This window comes from Odocoileus virginianus, chromosome 20 (genome assembly GCF_023699985.2).
Source record: "Odocoileus virginianus isolate 20LAN1187 ecotype Illinois chromosome 20, Ovbor_1.2, whole genome shotgun sequence".
In the NCBI taxonomy this organism is placed as follows: domain Eukaryota; kingdom Metazoa; phylum Chordata; class Mammalia; order Artiodactyla; family Cervidae; genus Odocoileus; species Odocoileus virginianus.
In genome coordinates this window covers 15,062,122-15,089,292 of record NC_069693.1, presented here as the reverse complement: position 1 = coordinate 15,089,292, position 27,171 = coordinate 15,062,122, and the positions used below count along the sequence as shown (strand labels likewise).

General features: G+C 45.8%; 1 protein-coding gene across 2 annotated transcripts; it reads left to right on the top strand.

Annotated features, from left to right (window-relative positions):
- The first annotated feature begins 1,527 nt into the window (after positions 1–1,527).
- On the top strand, positions 1,528–10,861 carry UPK1A (uroplakin 1A). Of its 2 annotated transcripts, none has more exons than XM_020871810.2 (8): positions 1,528–1,881; positions 2,958–3,049; positions 4,524–4,724; positions 7,325–7,399; positions 7,532–7,639; positions 8,620–8,799; positions 10,112–10,195; positions 10,274–10,861. In XM_020871810.2, exons 1-8 carry the CDS (start codon positions 1,845–1,847, stop codon positions 10,316–10,318), a joined length of 822 nt encoding a protein of 273 aa, XP_020727469.2. In that variant the 5' UTR covers positions 1,528–1,844; the 3' UTR covers positions 10,319–10,861. The 2 variants fall into 2 exon arrangements, with proteins under 2 accessions (XP_020727469.2, XP_070307950.1); XM_070451849.1 differs by having other exon boundaries at positions 1,528–1,896.
- Positions 10,862–27,171: the final 16,310 nt, after the last annotated feature.

Genomic DNA, 27,171 nt, shown 5'->3' with positions numbered 1-27,171 from the left:
AGATTCTTAACCACTGGACCACCAAGGAGGTCTGGATCTACCCTCTTTAGAAGGCATTGGAATAAAAAAAAAAAAACAGAAAAATGCACTTATCGTGAGGGTACTGCTTGATGAATTTTCAATCTGAACACACTTGCGCAACTGGTGTCCAGATTCAGAAAGAGAAGTCCCTTTCCTGTCCCCTCCAGTCACATCCCAAGGGTAACCACTCCCTGACTTTTATCACTCTCTTGCTTTTGCCTGTTCTGGAACTTCCTATCTAGAATCATATAGTGGTAGTCTTTCAAGTGTGGCTTTTTTCATTTAGAGTAATGCTTTTGAGATTTATCCCTGTGGTGGCATGTATCCATAATTCAGCCCATCTTGCTGTTGAATAGTATCTGGTGTATGCATGTACCATCATGGACTCATCCAGCCTCCTGTTAAGGGGCATTTGGGTGGTTTCCAATGTGGAATACATTCACAGCATCCAGTAGATGGAAGTGGGGGAATTCCCAAGGACAAATGGCTGGATCATGTGTAGGTGTATGTCATCTTAAGATCTTGGCATTGTGGTTTTTATCATCAGCATTCTGAACATCTGAGTAATTAGCACTTCAAATTTTCTTGCTTTGGAGACTAGCTTATATAATAATAAGAAACAATAGTGAAAATTCAAGCTTGACATCAAAATACACTGGGTTCTTGTTTCAGAAGAAAATAGATCCCTTTTATGACAGGTGACATATTAATGCCCCCACTGACAACAACTTTTTGGTTTTATTAGACTTTTTATATAACATCCAATTACTTATAGTTATGAACTATTTGAAAATAAAAATATTTCATATTATCAGCATGGCCCTATTATTTTTCAAGTTATTTTATTTTATTTTGCAAGTTATTTTAGCTAAAACTTATAAAATGTATTTGACAGGTTATATACATTATTTTAATGTTCTCCTTAGTCCTTAATATAGATGTAAGTCAACAGAGAAAAACTATTTTAAATGTGAAGTGGATTGACTAAAAATCACATTATCCATTTTAACTGGAAAACATCTCTTGTGTCTTATTACCAAGCTAGTATCTTTTCTTTTTTTTTTTTAGCTGCCGCGCTTGTGGGATCTTACTTCCATGTGCGCGCGTGCTAAGTCGCTTCAGTCCTTTCCGATTTCCGACCCCACGGACTGTAGGCCACCAGGTTCCTCTGTGCATGGCTTGCATTTTCCAGGCAAGAATACTGGAATAGGTTGCCATGACCTCCTGCGGGGGATCTTCCTGACGCAGGAATCGAACCAGCGTCTCTTACATCTCCTGCTTTGGCAGGCGGATTCTTTACCACTAGCGACACCGGCAGATCCAAGCTGAACCCCCTGCATTGGAAGCCGTGGATTCTTAAACACGAGACCACCAGGGCAGTCACACCAAGCCAGTATCTTGACAATGGAATTTTAAGTCGCGTTTGTTTGCCCATTTCTCACACACTGGGGGAGCCAAAACCCAGAGAGAAAATCCAGCAAGAGCGCCAGCTCTCGGGGTTGAGAAGTTCTGGAGGACAGAGTCCAGGCCACCATTTTCGCCTGCGGAATGGGCCTGTGTGCCACTGAGGGGCGCCATCGGAGGGACCGCGGGCCTCTCTCGAACGCGGCTGGAGAGGCGCCTTCGCCCGCGGCACACCTGGCGGGAAGACTTCCTTTGCAGACGTCCCAGCCCTCAGATCCCACCGCTGCCCAGGAAAGCGATGCGATGGTACCCATTCTGCAGATGGGCAAATGCACACGCCAGGTCGCGCGGCACGGAGTAGGCGGAACTGGGATTGGAACCTAGGTCTTTGATTCCGCAGACTGAAGACATTTCCAACCATGGCTCCTCCTCGCCGTGACCTTGCTTCGTCAGCGCGTGTGTGGTGATGGGGTACGGGGGGTGTGGGGGGCTCCGACGAAGTCCATTCAGTATGCCTTCCCTTTTTCTTGCACACTCCTTTCCCCGCTTGCTCGTTGAACACTCATCTCAAAATCCCGTCACACACACACATCTTCCAAACTCTCCCTCGGCCACAGAGGGGAGCATCCCTCCCACTTGCCTCATCTCCTCCCTCCTCCCGGCCTCGTCCAGCGGCCCTAGCGGGCCGGGGTACCTGCCCTGAGACGGTGGAGCCACCAGCCGCGGAGGCAGTTCTGGGGTTCCGGACTCGCATGTGGATTTCATTTGCATCTCTCCCCCTCCCAGGGAGGCTCTAGTCCTGCGGGGAGAAGTCGGGTGGTATACTCGCCCTCCCCACCCTGTCCCCATCCCCACCCCCACAACGGACTGAGAACCAGAGGCCACCCGCATGTCACCCTGCCCATGTGGCCAGCATAATCTGGAATTTCAGGTCTATAAATCACTGGCAGGGGGCAGGGTGGGGGAAGGGGTTCATAAAGCTGTTCTCCCATACTGGTCTGCCCGCCTGACCTCTTGTCCCCTCCTCCAGACACCCTCCCTCCTTCCAGGAAACTGGCCTAAGGCGGGGCCTGGGCATATATAGGGAGCCACTGTGGGAGGGGCTGGCCAGAGAGGCTACAGGCAAAGAAGGTGAGGAGGGGGCCCTGGGGGTCTGGATAGGGAGGGGGAGATGCGGAGGCCAACCCTGAGCTCTGATCAGTGACTGCCCCATCCCAGCCTTGGTTTCTTTTTGGGGGGGCATGCTTCATGGCTTGCAGAATCTTAGATCCCCAACCAGGGATTGAACCCACATCCCGTGTAGTGGGGGCACAGAGTCCTAACCACTGGACTGCCAAGGAAGAAACTCCTCTTCTGTAAAATGGCCCACTGCCAGGGGTGTGGGCATACTGGATATCAGCCTGGGCCCAGCAGAGAGGTGGGAGCAGAATCCAGCAGCCGGGGTGTGGAATGGGGGCAGTGGGTCCGGTCCAGCAAGGCCCGCCCTCCTCTCCCAGCCTCTACCCGGCCTCATCCCTGCTCATGTGTCCCAGGCAGGACTATGGCTTCTGCAGCAGCAGCAACGACAGAGAAGGGGTCTCCAGTTGTGGTGGGTCTGCTGGTCGTGGGCAACATCATTATTCTGGTAAGACATCACTGGGAGCCCAATGGGTAGGTGAGGAGGAGGGAGTCGTCCTGAGCCTGGGCACGGGGCGGCTGAGAGCCCAGGACCCACTTAATGGCCCACGTCGCCTAGCTTCTCAAGTCAGAATGGTCCTGATTTGGATCCCAGCTCTGCCTCTCCCCAGCTGTGTGAACTTGAGCAAACAACTTGACTTCTCTGTGCCTGTTTCCCCATCTATAGATTATGTCTTCACTGTGGGCACTGTTGAGTGGATTAATCCTCAGATTAATGGTCCTGAGATCAGAAAAAGTGCTTGACAAGTGCCAACTGTCATCATTAACATGAATATAGACATAAAGCGCCTGCTGGGTGCACAGGAGGCCCATAGTAATGAGTAACAGCAATGTCTTTTAGTTATCTGATACCGGCACATGGATCCAGACAGCCTGGGTTCAAACCTCAGCTTTATCACCTTCTACTCTGGGACCTGGGGCCAGTGATGTAATCTCTCCAGGCCTCAGTGTCTCATCTGTAAGATGGAGATAAAATAGGAATGCTGAGAGGATTAAATGAGTTACTGGATCTGTGCTTAGGCCAGAGCCTGGCATACATGTTGCTGTATGCAACATGGCCATCACAACAGTAGCAGAGGACAGCTGGTAACAGTGATGATTATCACATGGGAAGCAGTTTTGGGGACCGGTGCACACAGTAAATACTCTGTGAATCTTGGTCTGATTATTAGCAAAGGTACCACCGAGCAGTCTTCCTCTTGCCTGGCTCCCCACCCCAAGAGGTAACCAGATTTTTATTTTCTCCAATACTTCTTGAAGCAGATACAAGCAGATAGGAAAGCAGGTGCCTGTTTTCTCCCTTTTCTTGCTCATTCCGCATCCTGCCCTGTTACCTCCCCCATCCTCCTGCTCCCGCTGTGTGCAGGCCCCTCCACATCAGGCCTCAGCCAGCCTCCCCGCCCCTTCCCACAACTGCGGAGCCCTCGGTTGTGTGACACCCTGGCCCCTTTATTCCCTGCAGTGCTGCAGGGAATAACCTGGTGGGTGTGTGATTTCCCTGCATGGGCAGGTATATCCGGAGGATCGATTCCTGTGAGTGGAACGGCTGGACCGAAGGGTCGATGCCTCTGTCATTTGTTCTGGCCACAACCAGGCTCCTCTCCTCAGGGAATAGCAACTCTCTCCAGGAGACCCAGCATCTCCTTGGGGCCAGTCCTGAGCGCCATGTAGTGTCTCCTCGTATCCTTGAAGTCTTTAGCAGCTGGGGTGGAGGTGGGGTTCAGGGGTCTGGCTGGGTCCTCCCTTCCCTCTCGGCCCTCTGCCCAGCTTCATCCTCGTGGAAGGGGACGTCTTTGTCACTCTTCCTGCTTTACCAAGAGGGCAGTAGAGGCTCCGAGTGGGGAAGGCGCTTGCTCACGGAGACTCATGCAGGTGAGCCAACCGCCCCTGCCCAGCCCCTGCTGACCGGCCGTTCTGTCCAGCTGTCAGGCCTGGCCCTGTTTGCTGAAACGGTATGGGTGACCGCCGACCAGTACCGCGTGTACCCGCTGATGGGTGTCTCGGGCAAGGATGACGTCTTCGCCAGCGCCTGGATCGCCATCTTCTGCGGCTTCTCCTTCTTCGTGGTGGCCAGCTTTGGTGTGGGCGCAGCACTCTGCCGCCGCCGCTCCATGATCCTTATGGTGAGGCCCCGGGAGGAAGGGATGGGCATGGCTGGCCACGGAGGTCATCCTCACAGAGCCATAATACCGACCTCACAGAAGCACTAGTGTGCCTTCCTCGTGGCACCGCACTGGGGTCTCCTGGCAATCACGTCATCTCATCTGTCCATAAGCGAATAACCTAGGCTCAGCTCTTACTCTCATTTTACTGGGAAAACTAGGGCCCAGGGGAGGCAAGGAAAAAGGCGCTTCACAGGAAGATGGCTCTTGAGTAGCAGGACTGGGACTTGAACCTCAGCTAGTTGGTCTCCAGGGTCTGCGCTTGTGACTTTGTTGATAACAATGACAATAAGAATAGCACAGCTACCATTAAATAAGTGCTCACTAGACTCCATGTTTTACATAGATTCATAGTTCATTTGTGCCTCACCACCCATCATGAGGTACCATAATCATCTCCATCTTCATCCTCATGAGCCCATTTGACAGAGTTGCTACTGAGGCTCAGAGAAGTGAATCCACTTCTCTAGGGTGGCACAGCAAGTGAGTGGCAGAGCCAGGATTTAAACCTGAGCCCATCAGCGCTAGAGCCTAGGCTCTTAGTCTCTGCCCACAGCAATAACCTACACTCCCCCAAGTACCTCTCATGTGCCTGACATGAGGCTAAGCAGTTTAGACAGTGAACGCCTTCAAGCCAACCAGCGGCCCTCTGAAGTGAGTGCTTCTCTACCCATTTACCAGATGAAGAAACTGAGGTTCAAAGAGGCCCACAGACCAGATGATAGGGAAAGCAGGAATTCCAATCCCGGCCCCACTGACCCAGAGCCAACACGGGGCTCCCTCCCCATCTGAGGGCTTTTTGGATTCCCAGAAGCAATCCACAAATGTGTATTGAGCAAGAACCATGTGCCAAGCCCTGTGCTAGGTGCTGGGTTATTTAGTGAGCAAACTATAAAAGCCCTGGCGGCTATGGGGCAGGATACTGTGATGGGGGAGACATTGACCAAGGAAGGAAGAGCTGGAGCTGCGGAAGGGAGAGTGGAGAACTTGCAGGTAAAGTGAAGCAGAGGCGGGGTTGGGCGGGTGGGGCGCGGTGAAGGGGGCTGTGAACCACGTGTGTGTTGGCTGGAGCCAGTTGTGGGGAGGTCGTGAGAAGAACTGAGGGCGGACAGGGGAGTAGAACCCTGGGGGATGGGCATGGCGGTGCGGGGAGAGACGGGAGGTGGGCCTGGCAGGTGGACCCGCAGGCCTTGGTAAGGACTTTGGCTTCGCTATGTATAAGATGGAGCCATGGAAAACACTCTTTTCCGTGCCCTTCCTCTTTTTCTTCTTTCTTTCCTGCATTTAGTTCTCCGACACAACAATTTTCCAGTCCTAAAAGTCCACCCAACTAGTAAAAGAGAAAAAGTCTGTGTCTGTCTCCCCTGTGAGTTTGTCATTAATTGAGACAGAATTTTTCTTTAATTATTATGAGAAGTTTCAAACAGACTAGAGTGAATGGCGCCATGAACCTTGTGGACCTATCACCTGGTTTCAACAACACGTCATCCCCCCTACCCCACCCTCTGCCTGCCCATATTTTGAAGCGCATTCCAGACACCAAGTCACTTCCCTGTATAAATACTTGAGTGCACATTTCTCTGAGCGATAAGGACATGGTTTTAAAGCAGCCAAATGTGCTGGGCCACAGCATCTTGTCTGGGCAGTGAAGTTGGCACGTCCACACCCCACCCTCTGCTGCTTTAAGGGTAAGGGGAGGGGACAGCTGAGGGTCAGAGAAATAATTTTCATTAAACACCAAAGAGTTTATCTTTTGTTGGAGGGTTTTTTTTTTTTGCACAACCACTATACTGTGGGCACATCCTGTAAATTTACCCCACTCCCTTCCTATCTGTCTTCCAATACCCAGTTTGTGTTCAGATGTCCCTGGTTGTCTCAGGAATGTCTTTATTTTTTTCTTCTCTATAGTAGACATTCATTTGACTGCATCCAAGCTAATAGTTAACTTCAGGGAATACCGTACATATTTTAAAATTTCATTTCCTCCTAACATTTTATTATAAAAAATTTTCAAACATACGGAAAGGGTGAAAGATTTGTACAGACAGCATCTACGTATCCATCATGTAGATGTTTCCATTCACATTGTGCATGCTTAGTCACTCAGTCATGTCAGACTCTTTGGGACCCCTATGGACTGTAGCCCCCCAGGCTCCTCTGTCCATGGGGATTCTCCAGGCGAGAATAATGGAGTGGGTTGCCATGGCCTTCTCCAGGGGATCTTCCCAACCCAGGGATCGAACCCAGGTCTCCCGCATTGCGGGCATTTTCTTTACCGTCTGAGCCACCAGGAAAGACCTCCATTCACATTGTCTTATACTTTTTTAAACAAAAAAGCACTTCTGGGAATTCCCTGGCAGTCCAGTGGTTAGTAAGTGGTGCTTTCACTGCTGGCCCCTGGTTCGATCCCTGGTCAGGGAAGTAACATCCTGCAAGCTGCCGGACTCGGTCAAAAAAATACATTGCATTTCTATCTATGGACCCATCCTTTGAGGGGTGTGACATCACAGGCTTTGCCCTGAAGGCACTAGTCATCCTTCCCTCCCTCTGTCTCCCCGCAGTACCTGGTACTCATGCTCATCATCTACATATTTGAGTGCGCTTCCTGCATCACGTCCTACACCCACCGAGACTATGTGAGTCCCGCAGAGGCCAGGGGAGGGACGTGACTTCCGGTGGGGGGGTTAGTGAGGGTCTCCGGTGGAAGTGGAGGCCGGGCCTCTCTCCCCCCAGCCCGGCTGGACCCTGTTCTTCCCGGCCCTCTGCAGATGGTGTCCAACCCGTCCCTGATCACCAAGCAGATGCTGACCTTCTACAGCGCGAACTCGGACCAGGGCCGGGAACTGACCCGCCTCTGGGATCGCATCATGATTGAGGTGGGCGAGGGTCCGCAGTGCTGGGGGCTTGGCGGGGGGGAATCTGGGGCTCTGACCACGGAGGTAGTTAGGGCTCCTATGATGCCCACTGGTAGATGATATCTACTCACGTGGTTCTTACGAGGGAGGGACTCTTGTCCTTGCCATTTTCCAGATGAAAAACCCCCCAAAAGAGAGAACAGCACTTGCCCTTATGGTTGGTAAGGGACAGAGGTGGGGCTCAAACCTGGCAGCCTAGATCCAGAGCCCCTGCTCTGAACCATCGCCTGCAGCGTCTTAACAATAACAATAGTCATAATAATAACAGCAAACATCAACCAGCACTACCTTTTGTTTAGCACTGTTCAAAGCACTTTCAAGCTTTTTTAATCCTCACAGCCAGCCCATAAGGGAGATCAGCTCTTAGCGATGAGGCAAGGGAGGCCGGAGGTTGAGGGCTTACACAAGGCCACATGGCTGGTCGGTCACAGAACCAGAAGGACTCAAACCCAGGCTGCCAGGTTCTAAAAAACACATGTTAACTAAACTCAGTGTGATACAGGAGCACAAAGGGAGAATGTTGAGGACCCTGCGGAAACCGAGGTCCCCGTTTGCTTCAAGCTAGCCAGGACTGGAGCCCACGTTTGAAGGAGCCTATGTTTTCATCATTTGGGAGCCACAAATTAAACACCCATGAGGGCCAGGAGAAGCCAGAAATAGGCCCTTTGGTGTCATTTAACTGTTTTTGTTGACGACTAATTAAAAAAAAATTTTTTTTTCAATGAATTTTTTTTTCAAAAAATTTAAAAAATAAACCATGAGCGTGGGTTTGATCCAAATCCCCCATCAGCCTTGGAGTGCTGGGACAAGTATTGCCTGCTCCTTGCCCACACACAGACACTGGAGTGCAGGCCCACCTCGGCCTTCCTCGCTGTGTGACTTCAGGGGAGCGTCTGTCCTCTCTGAGTTGGAGCCCGCCTGACCCCAGCCTCTCCCTCCAGCAAGAGTGCTGTGGCACGTCAGGCCCCATGGACTGGGTGAACTTCACATCTGCCTTCCGGGCCACCACCCCAGAGGTGGTGTTCCCCTGGCCCCCACTGTGCTGTCGACGGACTGGCAACTTCATCCCAGTCAGTGAAGAAGGCTGCCGCCTGGGCCACCTGGACTACCTGTTCACCAAGGTGTGTCTCCTCCTGCTGTGTCTGTCGGTCTGTCCAGCCCTCTCTGGTTCTTCTGTCTCTTTCTCCCTCCCGTTGTCTGCCTGTCATCTCCTCCCCAACCCCCATCTGACTTTCTCAACCCTCCATCTGTCCGCCCCCCACCTCCCCCCCCCCGGCCCCGCCACCTCCCCGTGCAAATCAGCGGCATGCATACCGCAGGTTTAGTCTGATCCAGACCTGGAGACCCCTGCAACTTTTCTCAGGTTGTCTGGGGATCAGAGCAACAAGAACAATACCGGCAGCACACCACCAATAACCACTAACATTTCTTGAGCCTTTACTTTGTACCAGGCATCCTTCTAGGTGCTTTACATTCTGCTTTTTTACTTATTTAATTCTCACAGCAGCCTAATGAGGTAAGGTTATAATGTTTTCATTTTACAGATGATGAACCTTGCTAGTGAGGGATGGAGCTGGGATGTGATTTCAGGTAGTGAGGCCCCAACCAGGTGCTTTAACTCCTGCAAGGGGAGTGCAGAGGCAGAGAGAGAAGCCAGAGGAAGGGAACCAGTCCCAGTGGGCTAGGGGGGGCCCTTCAGTGGCATGTCTTAGATCAAGTGTCGTGGAGAGAGGAGCCTGATGCAAACCATCACCCCTCTAGAGTCAGATAGCTGTTCCTTGAGTCTTGGCTCTGTGTAGAGCACTTACATGCCCCATCTCACAGAATTATCACAGCTGCTTTTTGGAGGGTAGTGCTGTCAATATTGCTATTTCCCGGATGGGAAAACTGAGGCTCAGAGGGTCAGATTCATAGCTAGGCCCCATAGCCAACAAACAACAGAGCTGGCTTCTCAGCTCTGTCCTGCTGACTCCAGGGCACACACCCTGAACTTTTGTCCTTGGCCACTTCCAAGTCGGATCGAGCAGGGGTCTCCATGAAGACAAGTGGTGAGGCTGGCCCTGCTCAGCCTCACCTCTAAACGAGAAGCTATTAGAACTGGTCTGATCCTAAAGGTATATTTCAAACCTTTGGAACTTGGGGGCAGCATGGAAAGCCAGCTCCAGACAGACTCGCCCTCAGACTGCACCATCTGAGGCAGCATCTGCTTGTGCAGTCTGGGTTATTGTCACAGCCCTGACTCCCCGAAATCACGCTGGGAGGGAGACACTGCTGTGATCCCCAGGGTGAGAAACCCTCACCCTCGGTGATCCCACAGGTAAGAAAAGCAAGACTGGAAGCAGGAAGTGACTCTCCCAAGGCTGCCCAGTGACTTGCTTTCAGCAGCCAGCCTCCCTGGGCGTTATCTCACACTCCCACTTTCCCCTTGCCCAGGGCTGCTTTGAACATATTGGCCACGCCATCGACAGCTACACGTGGGGCATCTCGTGGTTTGGGTTTGCCATCCTGATGTGGACGGTGAGAGGCGGAGCCTTTGAGCTGGGAGGGATAGGGGTGTGAGGCTGGAGTACCCCTCACCTGACGCCTCCTCTTCAGCTCCCCGTGATGCTGATAGCCATGTATTTCTACACCACGTTGTGAGGATGAGAAGTGAAGGCCACGTCCACACCGGCTTCCTCCTCCTCCTGCTCTGGCTTCCTCCGGCTGAGATGGCTGACTCACCTGTCCCTGTCCCACCTCCCTGACCCAGCCCTCCCTCCACTCCAGAGATGTTTTACCAGCTTTCTGAGCCCTGCTGAGAGCTGGGGTGCCCTAAAACCACTAGATATCCTCCTAGTAAGGACTAAGCTTCCAGCAAATTCTCTAAGGGGTGTGTAGCATGTGTGTACAGAACCTTAATCCTTAACCTCCTTTCACTACACTGATTCCTGACCCATCTTTCAGGGTCAACCTCAAGTCCTCTCCTCGGGGGGCCCTTTCCTGATCTCACCACCCCATTCAGAGATGCCTTTCTTATAGTTCCTGGAGCTCCTCCTCCATGGTGGATGTCATCACCATCACTGAACAGTTTGTGATTGTCTGTTTAAATTCTGGTAGAACTGGGACTGCCATGGGGAGAGGGACAAGTTTTGTTATGGTCACTTTAATATCCCCCACATTGCCTGGCATGGGGTTGAACATGGCTATTCAATAAATACTACTTGAATGAGTTCGTTTGTTTTCTTCTAAGGCCAAGGGAAATGAATAAGAACTATTCCAGTGGAAGTAGCAGAAACCCAACCAGCACTGACTGAAACATAAAATGGAATGTATAGGCTCCTGTAACCAAGTCAGTAGTTCTGGCTTCAGGCATGTCTGGATCCAGGGGCTCAATCTAGGTTTCCAGGAAACCTGCTTCATTCTCTGGCAGGATTTCTCTGGTAACACCAGACTTACATCCTTATAGCTAAGCAACACAGCAGTGAGAAAAGGCCTCTTTCTCAAAAGCTTTCACCAAGGTCAGGAATTAAATCTCACTGTCTTGGTTTAGGTTTTAGCCCCACTTTTCAGTCTGGGAAGGGAGAGCAATGTGGATTAACATTCCTGCTAAGGATGCACCCAGGGGTGGTGTTAGGAAGGGGACTGGTTATCAAAAGAAAATCAGAGTGCAGGGCTGCTGGGCCAGTACAGGTGACAGACATCCTCCTTTATTGTCGTTATCTAGTCACCAAGTCCTGTCCAACTCTTTGCGACCCCATGGACTGTAGCCCACCAGGCTCCTCTGTCCATGGAATTTCCCAGGCAAGAATACTGGAGTGTGTTGCCATTTCCTTCTCCAGGGGATCTTCCTGACATAGAGATTGAACCTGTGTCTCCTGCATTGGCACGAGTATTCTTTACCATTGAGCCGCCTGGGAAGCCCCAGACCTCCTCCTACTAGGGACTAAAGCTTCCAGTAAGTTCTCTAAGGGGTGCGTGAGAGCAAACAGTTTAAGAATCTCATCATTGTTCTTTTGTTCTCTCTGGAGCAGGCCCAGGCTCTGGCCATTTGACAGTGGTTAGGCCGTATGAGGAGAACTCTTCCTTAACCATTAAGTGAGGTTTGTCAGGGTCCTCATTTCCTCCACTGGTCTGCAAATGGCCTGCAAAGCTGCAATCACATGTCAGCTTTTGAAAACATACTTTAATGGTCAAATCTATTACAGTGAAAAATTGGAAACATCAGAACATCCATCAGCAGAGGGTGGGTTGTACAACTCATGTTATATCCTTGGACTGGGATTCTCCGTGGCCTTCATAAAGAAGGCAAATCTATGTGATCTGATATAAAAAGATGTCATAATGGTATAAATAATTGAAAAACATATAAAGGTGTTCATTATAGTAACCTAAAGAACATCAGTCGTGGACTTGTTAAATTAGCTATGTTAGGTCTGTACTCTAGAATACCACAAACAATAGTAAAGAATAATGTTTTAACATGAAAAAAATCTCCAAGGAATGCAAGTAGAAATATTGGCAACGCACATACAGTGATTTTATTCCTGTAGATCTCTATGCAGGGTAGGTCTTTTTTTTTTTAAAAGAAATAGATCAAGGTTTTAAAATAATGTTTAAAGGAATATGGGAAATACTTTTTAGAAAGCAAAAATAATTTATAATGCTTCCATTTAAAAGATTATAAAAATTTACAAATGGGAAGTGTCACATGTTCCATTCCCCAGTAAAATCCCCCCTAGATCTTCTCCAACCCTGTAGGTAATACTATTAATACATGACAAATGTCCTTTTTGGCTTTTCAAAAGTTTTTATCAATGTATTGATATATGCCTATATAAGCACATATATACACATGTTTGATAGAATCATGCCTTGGATTAGATTCCTTAGTGGTCCAGTGGTCAAGAATCTGCCTTCCAATGCAGGGGATGTGGGTTCAATCCCTGGTCAGGGAATGAGGATCCCACATGCCACAGAGCAACTAAGCCCATACCCTAGTTAGAGAGAAGCCCGCACATCACTATGAAAGATACCGCATGCTGCAGATAAGACCTGATGCCACCAAGAACAAATAAGTAAATATAAAAAATAGAAACATGCTCAAAATATGTGTTGCAACTTGTTTCCTTCACTTAAGTATATATTTTGGTCATCTTTTCATGTCAGCATATGTGACTTCACTTCTTTTTTTGAAACTGTGGCCGTGTATTCCAGAATACGGATATGTCACAGATCCTCATACTCTGCTGTAAGTAAACAAGGCAAGGAGCAGAACCACATGCATAAGTGATTTCTTATTTATAAAAATGATATATACATATTTCTCATAAAGACTTTCTTGAGAAACAGTTGGGATGGAGAGCCAAGAGGAGGAGGAATTTCCACACCATATATATCTTTATGATGTTTGGGGGGAAATGCTTTGTAAAGATAATTTGTTATTTTTCAAAAACAAAATCTAATAAAGGGATTTCTTTAATACTCAGCGATGTACAACTTTGCTTTTCGAGACAGAATTTTTTTAAATACCATGTAGATGTAGATGTTATATGTACTATATTTTAACATGCAAGCATACCTCCAGATTAACTGGCTTAACAGGCTTTTCTGCAGGCCCGGGAATAAAACTTCTCCATCCTTGAGCACATATTTGACCACGTTGTAAACATGTCAAGGAAAAGAGGGTATTTTGTCACAATCTACTTTTAAAATCAGATGTGTTCCCAGGTGGAAGTTCACAGTGACCTAGCCAGTGACTCAGATTCTCTGAGAAAGGAAAAGAGGCAGTACTGAGTTCTCACCCTCCACCACCACACTCTGAGCCTGCATGTTGTCATTTAATCGCTAAGTCGTGTCTGACTCTTTGCAACCCCATGGACTATAGCCCACCAGGCTCCTCTGTCTGTGGGATTTCCCAGGTAAAAATACTGTAATGGGTTGCCATTTCCTTCTCCAGGGGATCTCCCCTGATCCAGAGGTCAAACCTGGGTCTCCTGCATTGAAGGCAGATCCTTTACTACTGAGCCACCAGGGAAGCCCCGAGCCTCCATGTACCCACCTCTCTAAAATGGGGTTCTTGGGACTTCCCTGGTGGTCCAGTGGTTGGGACTCCGCACTTCCACTTGCGGGCGTGGGTTTGATACCTGGTCCAGGAACTAAGATTGTGCATGTGGCAGGGCGTGGCCAAAAAAAAGTACAAAGAAAAATGGGGTTCCTGCAGTCCCTATCTCATAGCATAGGGTTCATTATATTCTAAGAGCTCAGGAATCCATAGACTTCTTTATATGGATCCGGAATTTTCTCAATCATGTATAATCAGAATCAAATACAGAAATAAACTGCTGGGTAAGGCTGATAAAAATATAAATATGTGTGTGTTTGCCTTAAAACTGGAAAACACAGTTGTAAAACACAATTGCCTTAAAACTGGAAAACACTATAAAAAAAAAAACCTTTGTAAAATCCTAAAGTTTAACCTTGGTTATCAAGGAAGAGGAGACACTCAAGGGGGATTTTTATTTCATTTCTTGGGCATTTTGGTATTTTCCAAAAATTTGTATGAAAACTCTTGCTTTTGTCCTCCACAAAAATAACTATTAAGAGAGTTCCTTTCTACTTGCTAGATGGGATGCTGTCTAAATCATGATCCATTGAATTAAGCCCATTAGATCTTCAGATTTATTCAGTTGAATTTTCTTAACACTCCTACTCAGTGCTAGCTCAAATCACACAACCACAGCTTCCAGAAGACAAATACTCCTGCTGGACATCAGTCTCACATTGGCCATTGCAATTTAACAGTGGCACTTAAATTTGCCTGCTTAAATGGGATGTGAACCAATTTCTGATAGGCAGTTCATGAAGTAGAAGCAATGCCAGGGGTGGGGGGTAGGGGAGGGGAGGCAGATCCCTATATAGGCCTTTCTGTTTCCAGTAAGATCCAAATAAGTGACTGGCAAAGAAAGCTAAAGGAAGCTCACCACTGGGCAGTCTCAGGGAGACCAGAGCTGGAAAAACCAGACACCAGCCCCTTCCTGCCCCTAACCCCTACTGCAGACAACTGCAAACAAGCTGTTCTTGTTTTTTTCATTTCTGGTAGTAACCTGTATAAATAAAATAGATGAATGATAGATGGCTAGATGGCTGAATAGATAATGATTGATAGATTTTTTTAAGAAGAAAATAGAAATATTAATAACTTCACTGTTGGACATGAGATGTGTATTATGAACAGAATTATTTTGCTAACATTTTCAAACTTTATCTGAGCAGTTAAGACAAGGTCAGGCTTTGTCAGATGCTGGGGTTTGGAGTTAAGCTGGCCTCTGGGCCGTGGGTAGGTGGACCTCCACCTCTGTCCCACATCAGCCACTCCTTTTTCTGGCTTCATCAGGTCACATTTCTGCTCAGCTGGAATGGCAGCAGTGTAACCTGGTCAAGGGAGGCCTCACCTGGCAGGACGGGTTTGTCTGCCCCGGCCCTACCTCTCAGAGGCCCACTCCCGAGGGTGAGAGAGGAGCAGAGGGATGAGGCTCCCAGGACCACCCAAGAGAGAGGCAGCTGTTTGATGGCTGTTCCTACTGCACCTCTGCAGGACCACATCTGTCTAGAGCTGAATCCAGCCTCTAACCCACTATGGCCCCCCAGTGCCCTCAGCACAGAGTCCAGGTCCTCAGCCTGGCACGGAGGGGCCCTTGTGGCTTGTCTCCTTTCTTCCTCCGCAAGCTCATCTCTCCCTTCCATCTCATGGAGCCAACCTCTCTTTCACCACTGGAGATCATAGAATAGAAAGGATAAACTAATGTTATATAGCACTCAAACTTACATTCCTTCCATGAGAACAAGTTGACTTATTCACTAAAATGTAAAACTCACATCCCTTTGACCCACCTGATTCCACCTCTGGGAATCTATCTTGCATATACACTCCCAAGGGTGTTCAAAAACCCACATACGAGGGTAAAGCAGTAACTGAGGAGAACTGGTGATACAATTCATTTTTTTTACACCATAGAATAGTATGCAACTAAGTTTAAAGGGAGCTCCATTTTGCTATATTAAATCATCTCCAAGATAGATTGTTCATTGAGAAAAATGCAAAGTGGAAAGCTGAATTAATGCTAAATGAAATGTGGTATCCTAGATTGCATTGTATTTAGCATTAATTCAGTTTTGCAATTTACATTTTTTTTTCTATGTACAGTCTATAAGGAGGGCATTGAAACCCACTCCAGGATTCTTGCCTGGAGAATCCCATAGACAGAGGAACCTGGTGGGCTACAGTCCATGGAGTTGCAAAGAGTCAGACGTGACTGAAGCGACTTAGCATGCATCCTAGATTGAATCCTAAAAAGACATTAGTGAAAAAAACTAGGACAGTCCAAATAAAGTCTGGAGTTTAGTTAATGGTCTTTTTTTTTTTTTTTTTCTAGTCACTCGGTCCCATACTAGTTTTAATTTCTTGGATTTGCAAAACATCATGGCTATGCCACTGAATTCTAAAATGTATCATTTGGCAGAAGGTTAGGTCTTATCAGTAGAGGGCGCTAGAGGGACACGGCAGAAGTTAGAAGCTTCTCTCCAGATTCCAGTGGGTCCTTCTTGCTGCTGAGCTGTGACCAACCAGCAGGTCCTGTGGCTCTTCTCCACGTCTTCCTGAGCCACCTTCCTGAACCCAGCTAGGAATGCACCACTTAACCCAAGTAAGAAACCTACTGAAAACATGAAATAGAATCATGATTTTTCATTTTTTTCAGATAGTCTGCAAATAGAAGTAGAAAGATGCAGAATAGAGAAAATGGTCATTTTGAAGAATCACTTCCAGTCCTGCTGGAAAAAATGATCAAAAGATCCTGGCATTTGATCCCTGGCATTAAAATTCATCTCATAAAAACATATTCAGAAAATTGAATAGACAAGTCCAGAAACTGAAGGGATTTTTCAACTTTCAAGATCTGTACCCAGAGCCAAGGCAAGTGATATTTGTTGCCTAGAAACCACTCTGATTCAGGATATATAAGTTAATTTTTGTTAACTTACACCAAAATACAGTGGCTTAAAATAATGATTTTTTTTAGCACCTGATTCTGTGGGACCATTTGGTCTGAGCTCAACCCTGAATATTCATTGGAAGGACTGATGCTGAAGCTGAACTGAAGCTCCAATACTTCGTCCCCCTGATGTAAACAGTTAACTCATTGGATAAGACTCTGATGCTGGGAAATATTGAGGGCGGGAGGAGAAGGATGAAATGGTTGGATGGCATCATCAATTCAACAGACATGAGTTTGAGCAAACTCTGGGAGATAGTGAAGGACAGAGAAGCCTGGTGTGCTGCAGTCCATGGGGTTGCAAAGAGTCAGACATGACTTAGCGACTGAATAACAATAGTCAGCCAGGCAGTTCTTCCATTTTTCTCACCTGGGCTTACCCATGCAACTTGTCAGCTAATGGGGTGGCTGGGGGCTGACTGGTCTAGGGTGGCCTCCCTCACATGTATGGCAGGCTAGAAGTTGGTATAAGTGGCTGGGATGAGGACTCTGACTGGGCCATGTGTCTAAAGAAGGCCGGCCCAAGCTTATTCACATGGCAGCATTTGCAGGTTTCCCAAGAGCAGAAAAAGTCCCAAAATGTATACTCAGTTTACAAGTCTCTGCTTTTGCCAAATGTGTTGGTCAAAACAAGTCAATGGCTAAGGCCAGATTTAGTGTGGGAGGTGTGCAGAAGGGAGGGGAGTCGTGGAGGCTCTTTTAACAATGTACCAGGATGAAAAAAAATTGCCAGCAGTCCCCAGCAGAAGCACCTTTAGTTAAGAGTGTTTCACAGCTGTGTTCTCCTCAAACAGCCAACAGTTCCCAGACAGAAGCAAGATGGGAAATAGTTAATGCCAACAGTAGTCTATGCCTTGGGCCATTCTTCCAGTAACCAAAGACTTGTTCTATAAATAAGTGCCTTTTTCTGAATTTCAGCTATCACAGAAGGTTAAGGAGACAACTTTTTGCCTGAATTCACTTCAAAACCCAAGCAGAAGATCTATTAAAGACATCTACTTTCCCTTGTATACTTCTCAGATTGCCTCCTCAGATGCCATGGGCACTGGATTGGGAAGAAAATGTAAAAGGTAAAAAGTTAAGAAAGTGGTCTTTCTGGAGTTCCACTTCAGTACTGTTGGACACATAATTAAAAGAAGGTCCCTAGTAGTCAGATTCCTCTTGTGGTACCTAAGGTCAAATTGCCAAGGATGTCTCATCTCATTGCTCCCTTTCAAAATCCTGCTGGAAGTCCTAGCTAATGCAATAAGACAAGAAAAGTAAATAAAATGTACAGAGATTGAAAAAGAAGAAATAAAATTGTCTTTGTTTGCAGGTGATATTATCTATGTAAAAAATATAAAAGAATGGACCAAAAACTAACCATGGAACTAATAAACAATTATAGCAAAGTTTTATTATACAAAAGATCTACTTGCTAGTCCAAGCATTACATCTGCTCATCACATCCCTGCCTGATGTCAACTGAGATACCACCAGGACTTACAGAGGACCGGTCTAGAAATAACAGGTGCAATCACTGACACTTTTTGGAGGCTTGCAAGACACAAGTTCTGTTCCTTATTAGACTTTCCTCAACTTCTTCAAGTCAAAATAGATGAGTACATTTCCATGCCATGGCACCAAACCTTTAACTCAATAAAGGCAAATTTTCTGATCAGGAAGGAATGAGGTTAACAGACACCATGAGACACATAATATGCTTTTTATTTAACTATCAAAATATTTTATGGGTAAAAGCCCTATTTTGATCATAGATACTTATATTTATAATGATTACCTTAGTAATCATCAAACCAAGTGAGTGATAAAACCCCAATCAATTTTAATCTTCTGAAAACATTCCTCTAAAATACAAGCATGCTTCAGCAATATAGCAGGTTCAGTTCCAGATGACTGCAATAAAGTGAATATTATAATAAAGCATGTCACCAGAACATTTGGCTTCCAAGTATTTATAAAAGTTATATTTACACTATATGGTCATCTACTAAGTGTACAATAGTATTATGTATAAAACTTAATTTAAAAATACTTTATTGCTAAAAAACATGCTAACCATCACTTGAACTTTCAGTGAATTGTAATCTTTTTGCTGGTGTGTGTTGCCTTGATGTTAATGGCTGCTGATTGATCAGAGTGATAGTTGCTGAAGGTTGGAGTGACTATGGCAATTTATTAAAATATAATGAAATTTGCTGCATAAATTGGCTCTTCATTTCATGAACAATTTCTATATAGCATACAGTGCTGTTTAATATCATTTTATCACATTCAAAATGGGACTCAATTCTCTCCAACCCTGCTGCTGCTTTATCAACTAAGTTTATGTAACATTCTAAATCTTCTGTTGTCATTTCAACAGTCTTCACAGCATCTTCACCAGGGTCAGATACCATCTCAAGAAACACTTTCTTTGTTCATCTATAAGAAGCAACTCCTCATCTGTGAAAAGGTTATCATGAGATTGCTGCAATACAGTCACATCTTCAGGCTGCACTTCTAATTCTAGAACTCATGCTATTTCCACCACATCTGCAGCTACTTCCTCCAGCGAAGTCTTGAACCTCTCAAGGGGTTGGAATCAACTTCTTCCAAACTTTTTTAACCTTGATATTTTGATCTCATCCCATAAATCACACTGTTCTTAATGGCATCCAGAATGGTGAATCCCTTCCAAAAGGTTTTCAATTTACTTTGCCCATCTCTATCAGAAGAATCATATATATGGAAGCATAGCCTTAGAAAATGTATTTCTTAAATAATAAGACTTGAAAATCAAAATGTTACTTGGTTTCTGAGCTGCAGAATGGATGTTGTATTAACAGGCAGAAAAACAACATCAATCTCACTGTATATCTCCACTGGAGCTCTTGGATGACCAGGTACATTATCAACGAGCAGTAATATTTTGAAAGGAAGCTTTTTTGTCTGAAAGAGTAGCTCTCAACAGTGGGCTTAAAATATTCAGTAAACCATGTAAACAGATGTGCTGCCATCCAGGCTTTGTTGTTCCATTTACAGAGCACAGGCTGCATAGATTTAATGTAATTGTTAAGGAACCTAGTCTTTTCAGAATGACAAATGAACATTGGCTTCAACATAAAATCACCAGCTGCATTAGCCCCAACAAGAGACACAAGCTGTCCTTTGAAGCCAGACATTTTCTTCTCTGTAGCTATGCAAGTCCTAGAGGGCATCTTCTTCTAATAGAAGGCTGTTTCATCTATATTGAAAATCTGTTGTTTAGCATAGCCACCTTTGTTAATTATCTTAGCTAGATCTTCTGGATAACTTGCTGCAGCTTCTACATCAGCCCTTGCTCCTTCACCTTGTACTCTTCTGTTATGGAGACAGCTTCTTTCCTTTAACCTCATGAACCAATCTCTGCTAGCTTTTTTTGTTTTTTATTTTTTGACTGCACTGTGTGGTATGCGTGTGTGCTCATTCTCTTTCAGTTCAGTTCAGTCACTCAGTCGTGTCCGACTCGTTGCAACCCCATGAATCGCAGCACACCAGGCCTCCCTGTCCATCACCAACTCCTGGAGTTTACTCAAACTCACACCCATTGAGTCAGTGATGCCATCCAGCCATCTCATCCTCTGTCATCCCCTTCTCCTCCTGCCCCCAATCCCTCCCAGCATCAGGGTCTTTTCCAATGAGTCAACTCTTCACATGAGGTAGCCAAAGTATTGGCATGAAATGCTTCAGCATCAGTCCTTCCAAGGAACACCCAGGACTGATTCTCCTTTAGGATGGACTGGTTGGATCTCCTTGCAGTCCAAGGGACTCTCAAGAGTCTTCTCCAACACCACACTTCAAAAGCATCAATTCTTCAGCGCTCAGCTTTCTTCACAGTCCAACTCTCACATCCATGCATGACCACTGGAAAAACCATAGCCTTGACCAGATGGACCTTTGTTGGCAAAGTAATGTCTCTGCTTTTTAATATGCTATCTAGGTTGGTCATAACTTTCCTTCTAAGGAGTAAGTGTCTTTTAATTTCATGGCTGCAGTCACCATCCGCAGTGATTTTGGAGCCCCCAAAAATAAAGTCTGACACTGTTTCCACAGTCTCCCCATCTATTTCCCATGAGGTGATGGGACCAGATGCCATGATCTTCGTTTTCTGAATGTTGAGCTTTAAGCCAACTTTTTCACTCTCCTCTTTCACTTTCATCAAGAGGCTTTGTAGTTCCTCTTCACTTTCTGCCATAAGGGTGGCGTCATCTACATATCTGAGGTTACTGATATTTCTCCAGGCAAGCTTGATTCCAGCTGTGCTTCTTCCAGCCCAGCGTTTCTCATGATGTACTCTGCATATAAGTTAAATAAGCAGGGTGACAATATGCAGCCTTGACGTACTCCTTTTCCTATTTGGAACCAGTCTGTTGTTCCATGTCCAGTTCTAACTGTTGCTTCCTGACCTGCATACAGGTTTCTCAAGAGGCAGGTCAGGCTTAGGGCTGCCTTATTTCCTGAAACACAGCAATACTGAAATTAAGCTAATTAATAACCTCACAATGGCCTCTAAATGTTCAAGTGAAAGAATTATATGGGAATTCCCTGTGTTTAGAATTCCATGTTCTCACTGCCAAGAGCCGGGGTTCAATCCCTGGTCAGGAAACCAAGATCCCACAAGCCACGCAGTGTAGCCAAAAAAAGAGAAAGAATCGTACACCTGTCATTTCAAATAAAAAACTAGAAATGATATGCTTAGTAAGGCAAGTTGAAAGTCGAGATAGGCCAAATGTTAGGCCTCTTGTATCAAAAAGTTAACCAAGTTGTCAATGCAAAGGAAAGTTCTAGAAAGAAATTAAAAGTGCTACTCCAGTGAATACATGAGTGCTAAGAAAGTAAAATAGCCTTTTTGTGGCTATGGAGAAAGTTTTAGTGGTCTGGATAGAAGGTTAAATCAGCCACAACATTCTCCTTCAGCCAAAGTCTAAATCCAGAGCAGTGCCCTAATTCTCTTCAATTTTATGATGGCTGAGAGAGGTGAGGAAGCTGCGGCAGAAAAGATTAAAGCTAGCACAGACTGGGGGACTTCCCCTGTGGTCCAGTGCTTAAGACTCAATGCAGATGGTGCGGGTTCCACTCCTGGTTGAGAAAATAAGATCCCACATGGCACACAGTGGGCATCCCAGGTGGCACTAGTGGTAAGGAACCTGCCTGCCAATGCAGGCGATATAAGTTTCATCCCTGGGTCTGGAAGATGCCCTGGAGGAAGGCATGGCAACCTACTCAAGTATTCTTGCCTGGAGAATCCACATGGACAGAGGAACTTGGCAGGCTACAGTCCACTGGGTCACAAAGTATTGGACACGACTAAAGAGAATGAGAAACCTGTATGCAGGTCAGGAAGCAACAGTTAGAACTGGACATGGAACAACAGACTGGTTCCAAATAGGAAAAGGAGTACGTCAAGGCTGCATATTGTCACCCTGCTTATTTAACTTATATGCAGAGTACATCATGAGAAACGCTGGGCTGGAAGAGGCACTGCTGGAATCAAGCTTGCCTGGAGAAATATCAGTAACCTCAGATATGTAGATGACGCCACCCTTATGGCAGAAAGTGAAGAGGAACTAAAAAGCCTCTTGATGAAATTGAAAAAGGAGAGTGAAAAAGTTGGCTTACAGCTCAACATTCAGAAAACTAAGATCATGGCATCTGGTCCCATCACTTCATGGGAAATAGATGGGGAGACAGTGGAAACAGTGTCAGACTTTATTTTTTGGGGCTCCAAAATCACTGCGGATGGTGACTGCAGCCATGAAATTAAAAGACACTTACTCCTTAGAAGGAAAGTTATGACCAACCTAGATAGCATATTAAAAAACAGAGACATTACTTTGCCAACAAAGGTCCATCTGGTCAAGGCTATGGTTTTTCCAGTGGTCATGCATGGATGTGAGAGTTGGACTGTGAAGAAAGCTGAGGGCCGAAGAATTGATGCTTTTGAAGTGTGGTGTTGGAGAAGACTCTTGAGAGTCCCTTGGACTGCAAGGAGATCCAACCAGTCCATCCTAAAGGAGAATCAGTCCTGGGTGTTCCTTGGAAGGACTGATGGCTGAAGCCTTTCATGCCAATACTTTGGCTACCTCATGTGAAGAGTTGACTCATTGGAAAAGACCCTGATGCTGGGAGGGATTGGGGGCAGGAGGAGAAGGGGATGACAGAGGATGAGATGGCTGGATGGCATCACCGACTCAATGGGTGTGAGTTTGAGTAAACTCCAGGAGTTGGTGATGGACAGGGAGGCCTGGTGTGCTGCGATTCATGGGGTTGCAACAAGTCGGACACGACTGAGCGACTGAACTGAATTGAACTGAGGAAAGGGAGAGACAATTAGGGATGACTGATATTGGAGAAGTTAGACCACAGACACGTTTATTAAGTTTGCTGTCTTGTATGGGCCTGGCTTGTGGTGGTGGTGGTTGTTGAGTCACTAAGTTGTGTCTGACTCTTTATGACCCCATGGACTGCAGCATGCCAGACTTCCCTGTCTTTGCCCCCAAAGTTATTATAATAACATCAAATATCACTGGTCACAAATCACCATAAAATATAATAATCGTGAAAAGTTTAACATATTTCAAGAATTATCTAAAATATGACACAGAATTATGAACAAATGCTATTGGAAAAATGGCACCAATACTTGCCCAACATAGGGTTGTCACAGACATTCAATTTGTAAAAAACAAAAATACAGTATCTGTAAAGCACAATAAAGATAATAAAACAAAGTATTCCTGTACTGTTAAGTCTACTGATTGGTACTAAAAAAATTTTTTAAGCATTTTTCAAAGTATTTCAAAAAATGTGTCATTAAAAAAAAAACATACATTGGAATTTCTCTGGTGGTCCAGTAGTTAAGAAACTGCCTTGCAATGCAGGTGATGCAGGTTCCTTCCCTGGTGAGGGAACTAAGATTCCACATGCCATGGACCAACTAAACCTAAGCACCACAACTAGAATTTGTGCACCCCACTGAAAGATCCCAAATGATGTAACAAAGATCCCGCATGCCACAACTAAGACCCGATGCTGCCAAATAAAGAATTTTTAAAGACCATACATTACCTCTAGATAAAACCAAACATGTGTGTGCCTTTTCCCCCTAATTAAGTTTGTGTATTTCCTCTTCTCCAGAGATTTTTGTCCTAATAGCTTTCATTGTTAAGTAGAATGTGTTCAAGGACAAAAACATTTAAAAGACTAAGGGAGCAATGATGAAATGAGAAAGGCAGGAACAGACTTTCCTGGTGGTCCAGTGGTTAGGACTCCACACTGCCACCGCAGGGGGTGCAGGTTCTATCCTTGGTCATTCAACTAAGATCCCACATGCCATGCAGCATCGCAAAAAAAAAAGCAGAATGTTGATAGCTGTTGCATCTGGGTGATAAGTACATAAAGGTTTATCAAACTATTAGTCTCTGTTAAAAAAAAACAAAAACAAAAAACATTTCCCTCTGTGAGTTTGCATGGCTCCTAAGAGAATGCCAGCGTTTCTGAGCATGGATGGTCTGCAAGACCAGGCCCTGACAACCACACTGGCCTCACTCTCCCCCGCTTCCCCTGCACCTCCTGTCTCTACTCTGTCTGCTCCAGAGACACTGGACTTCTGGGCCAGTTTCCTCCCAACCCAAGAGCTCTGGAACCTACTTTCCTACTACCTGGAAAACTCTCCTCCTTCCCCAGCCTGGTTAGTGAGTACCCATCCTTCAGATCTGAGAACAAACATCACTTCCCCTAGGAAGTCTTTCTTGAAAACACTGGTCAGGTCAGAATTTCACTTCATCTTGTGGGTTTCCTTCGGAACATTTTAGCAAGTTTTAATTTTACTTGTAATGAATAACAATAGCCAACAGTTAATGAGCACTTACTGTGTGTCGGGGGCTGACCTAAGGACTTCAAGGATATCTGCTCATTTGATTCTCTCAAGGCACAGAAAGTGGAAGAAACCTGCTCAAGTTCACATGGTTGGTAAAGGGACAGAGGCAGGACCCTGTCAGTTTGATTCCAGATTGAACATCTGAACCATTCTCCTCTGCTCCCTTCACATGATGTAAATAATATGCATCTCCCCTACCAGGCTATTTAATTCCTCAGTTATAGATATTTGGTGGCATAGACTCAATTCTGTCCCTGCCCCAAATTCATGTGTTGAAGCTCCAACCCTCAATGTAACTGTATTTGAAGATAGGACCTTTACAGAGGGAATTAAGTTAAATGAGGTCCTAAGAGCAGGAACTTAAACCAATAGGACTAATATCCTTCTTTCTGTCTTAGTTTGTTTGGGCTGCTATAACAGAACACCATAGACTGGATAGATTATAAACATTTATAAAATTTATTGCTCACAGTTCTGGAGGCTGGAAAGTTCAAGATCAAAGCCCTGGCATATTTGGTATCTGGTGAGGGCTCACCTTCTGGTTTGTAGATGGTGATCTTCTCACTGTAACATCACATGGCAGAAGGGGCAATCTCTCTGAAGCCTCTTTTATAAGGGCACTAATCCCATTCATAAGGGCTCTACCCTTATGATCTAATCACCACAAAGGCCCCATCTCCAAATATCCTCACATTGGGGATTAGGTTTCACATATGAATGTGGGGGGGGGGGGGCGGTAAACAAGCATTCAGTTTACGGCACCTTGAAAGAAAAGGAAGAGACAACAGCGTGCATGAGCAGAGGCAAGGCCGTGTGAAGATGCAGGGAGAAGGCAGCTATCTGCAAGTCAACGGAAGGATTGAGAAGTCAACTCAGCTGGCACCTTGATTTTGAATGTTCAGCCTCCAGAACTGTGAGAAATAAATTTGTATCATTTAAGCCACCCAGTCTGTGGTATTCTTGTTTGCCATTATATGCTTTGTACTAAACACCATGTCTAGCACATAGTAGGTCCTCCAAAAATATATACTTTGGTGTCACCACCTTCCTTCACCCTTTCCCTCCCCCAGCCCTGGTTTGACTGCCTTTTTGGGGTTTTATTCGTTATACTTTCTATTTGGTTCTGGAAAGATGTTTTAAGGTCTCATTCCTTTCTAGAACCTTAGTCTTTTAAAGATTTTGGAGGGGCTAAGTCTTCCTAGGGTTTGGCACAGGTGGCATGTGCTTTTGAAGTTTCATAAATATTTGATCAAATGCAAGTCTTCTGACCCCTAAACATGAGCCCTGGTTCAAGACAACCTGAGTTCTAAGCTTCATCTCTACCTGTGCTTGGATACTATGCCTCAAAAATAAACATGGCCTTGAGTTTCCCCAGAGATCAAAGCTTAGGTAAAGTCCATCATGCTTTGAAAAGTACAAGGTCATTTTGATGGCTGCTTCCCTGATGACTCAGAGGTTAAAGCGTCTGCCTCCAATGCGGGAGACCTGGGTTCGATCCCTGGGTCGGGAAGATCCCCTGGAGAAGGAAATGGCAACCCACTCCAGTATTCTTGCCTGGAGAATCCCATGGACGGAGGAGCCTGGTAGGCTACAATCCACAGGGTCGCAAAGAGTCGGACACGACTGAGTGACTTCACTTTCACTATGAGCACATGTGCAGCTGAGTTGAACTCCTGAGTCTTAGTTCTGCCTGGCTCCAGCTGGACTTCATGCTATCCCTCAGAAATACTAAGTTCACTGCTCTCTCAAGAGCTTTGTACTTGCCACAGAACACTTCCCCTATATTTTCCCATCGCAAATATCTGTACTTAATTTTCAGTGTCTACACCAGAATTAAGGCAGGTGATGCTGATTACAAGGAGACAACTCAGTTTCAGGGCACTGTGGAAGAGAAGAGATGCTGATGTTCTATTAGTTCATCTAATCCTCTTGACAGTCCTAAGAAGTATTTATCCTCATTAACCCCACTTTACAGATGAGGAAATTGAGGCCAAGACAGGTTAAAGGTCTCATAACTAGCAAGTAGCAAGGCCAGAACATGAATCCAGGCAGACTGGATCCAGTGTCCAGCTTCTTAACCACAAGGTTCTCTGCTTCTCAACATAAATCAAGTGTAGTTAGCATAGGACCTGGCATGGGATCGCTGTTCCATAACCTATAGTTATTTCTCTACTGATCTCAGATAGCTGATTCTTCTCATCTTATAACACGACTTCCAGAACGAAGCCAACAACCCTGCCTATTCCATTTTGCCAGGACTCAGGGTCCCTCACTCCATTTTCTCATGCTTGCACGTGCTGAGTAGCTGGAATTGAGGGCTTGAGTAAGGGCTGGGTTCCAATCGAGGCTCCGTGATTCACTAGCTCTGTAAGCATAGAAATGTTACATCCATCCCAGGGTCTCAGTTTCCTTACCTGTAAAATGGGGACAATAACAATCCTCATACCCTAGAATTATAAGGATTTAGTCAGGTGATACATGCAGAATGCTTTCCACCTCACCTGGCTCATAAAAAGTGTTCAATAAATTGTCACAATTATGATTATAGGCTTCTCAGTGAGAAG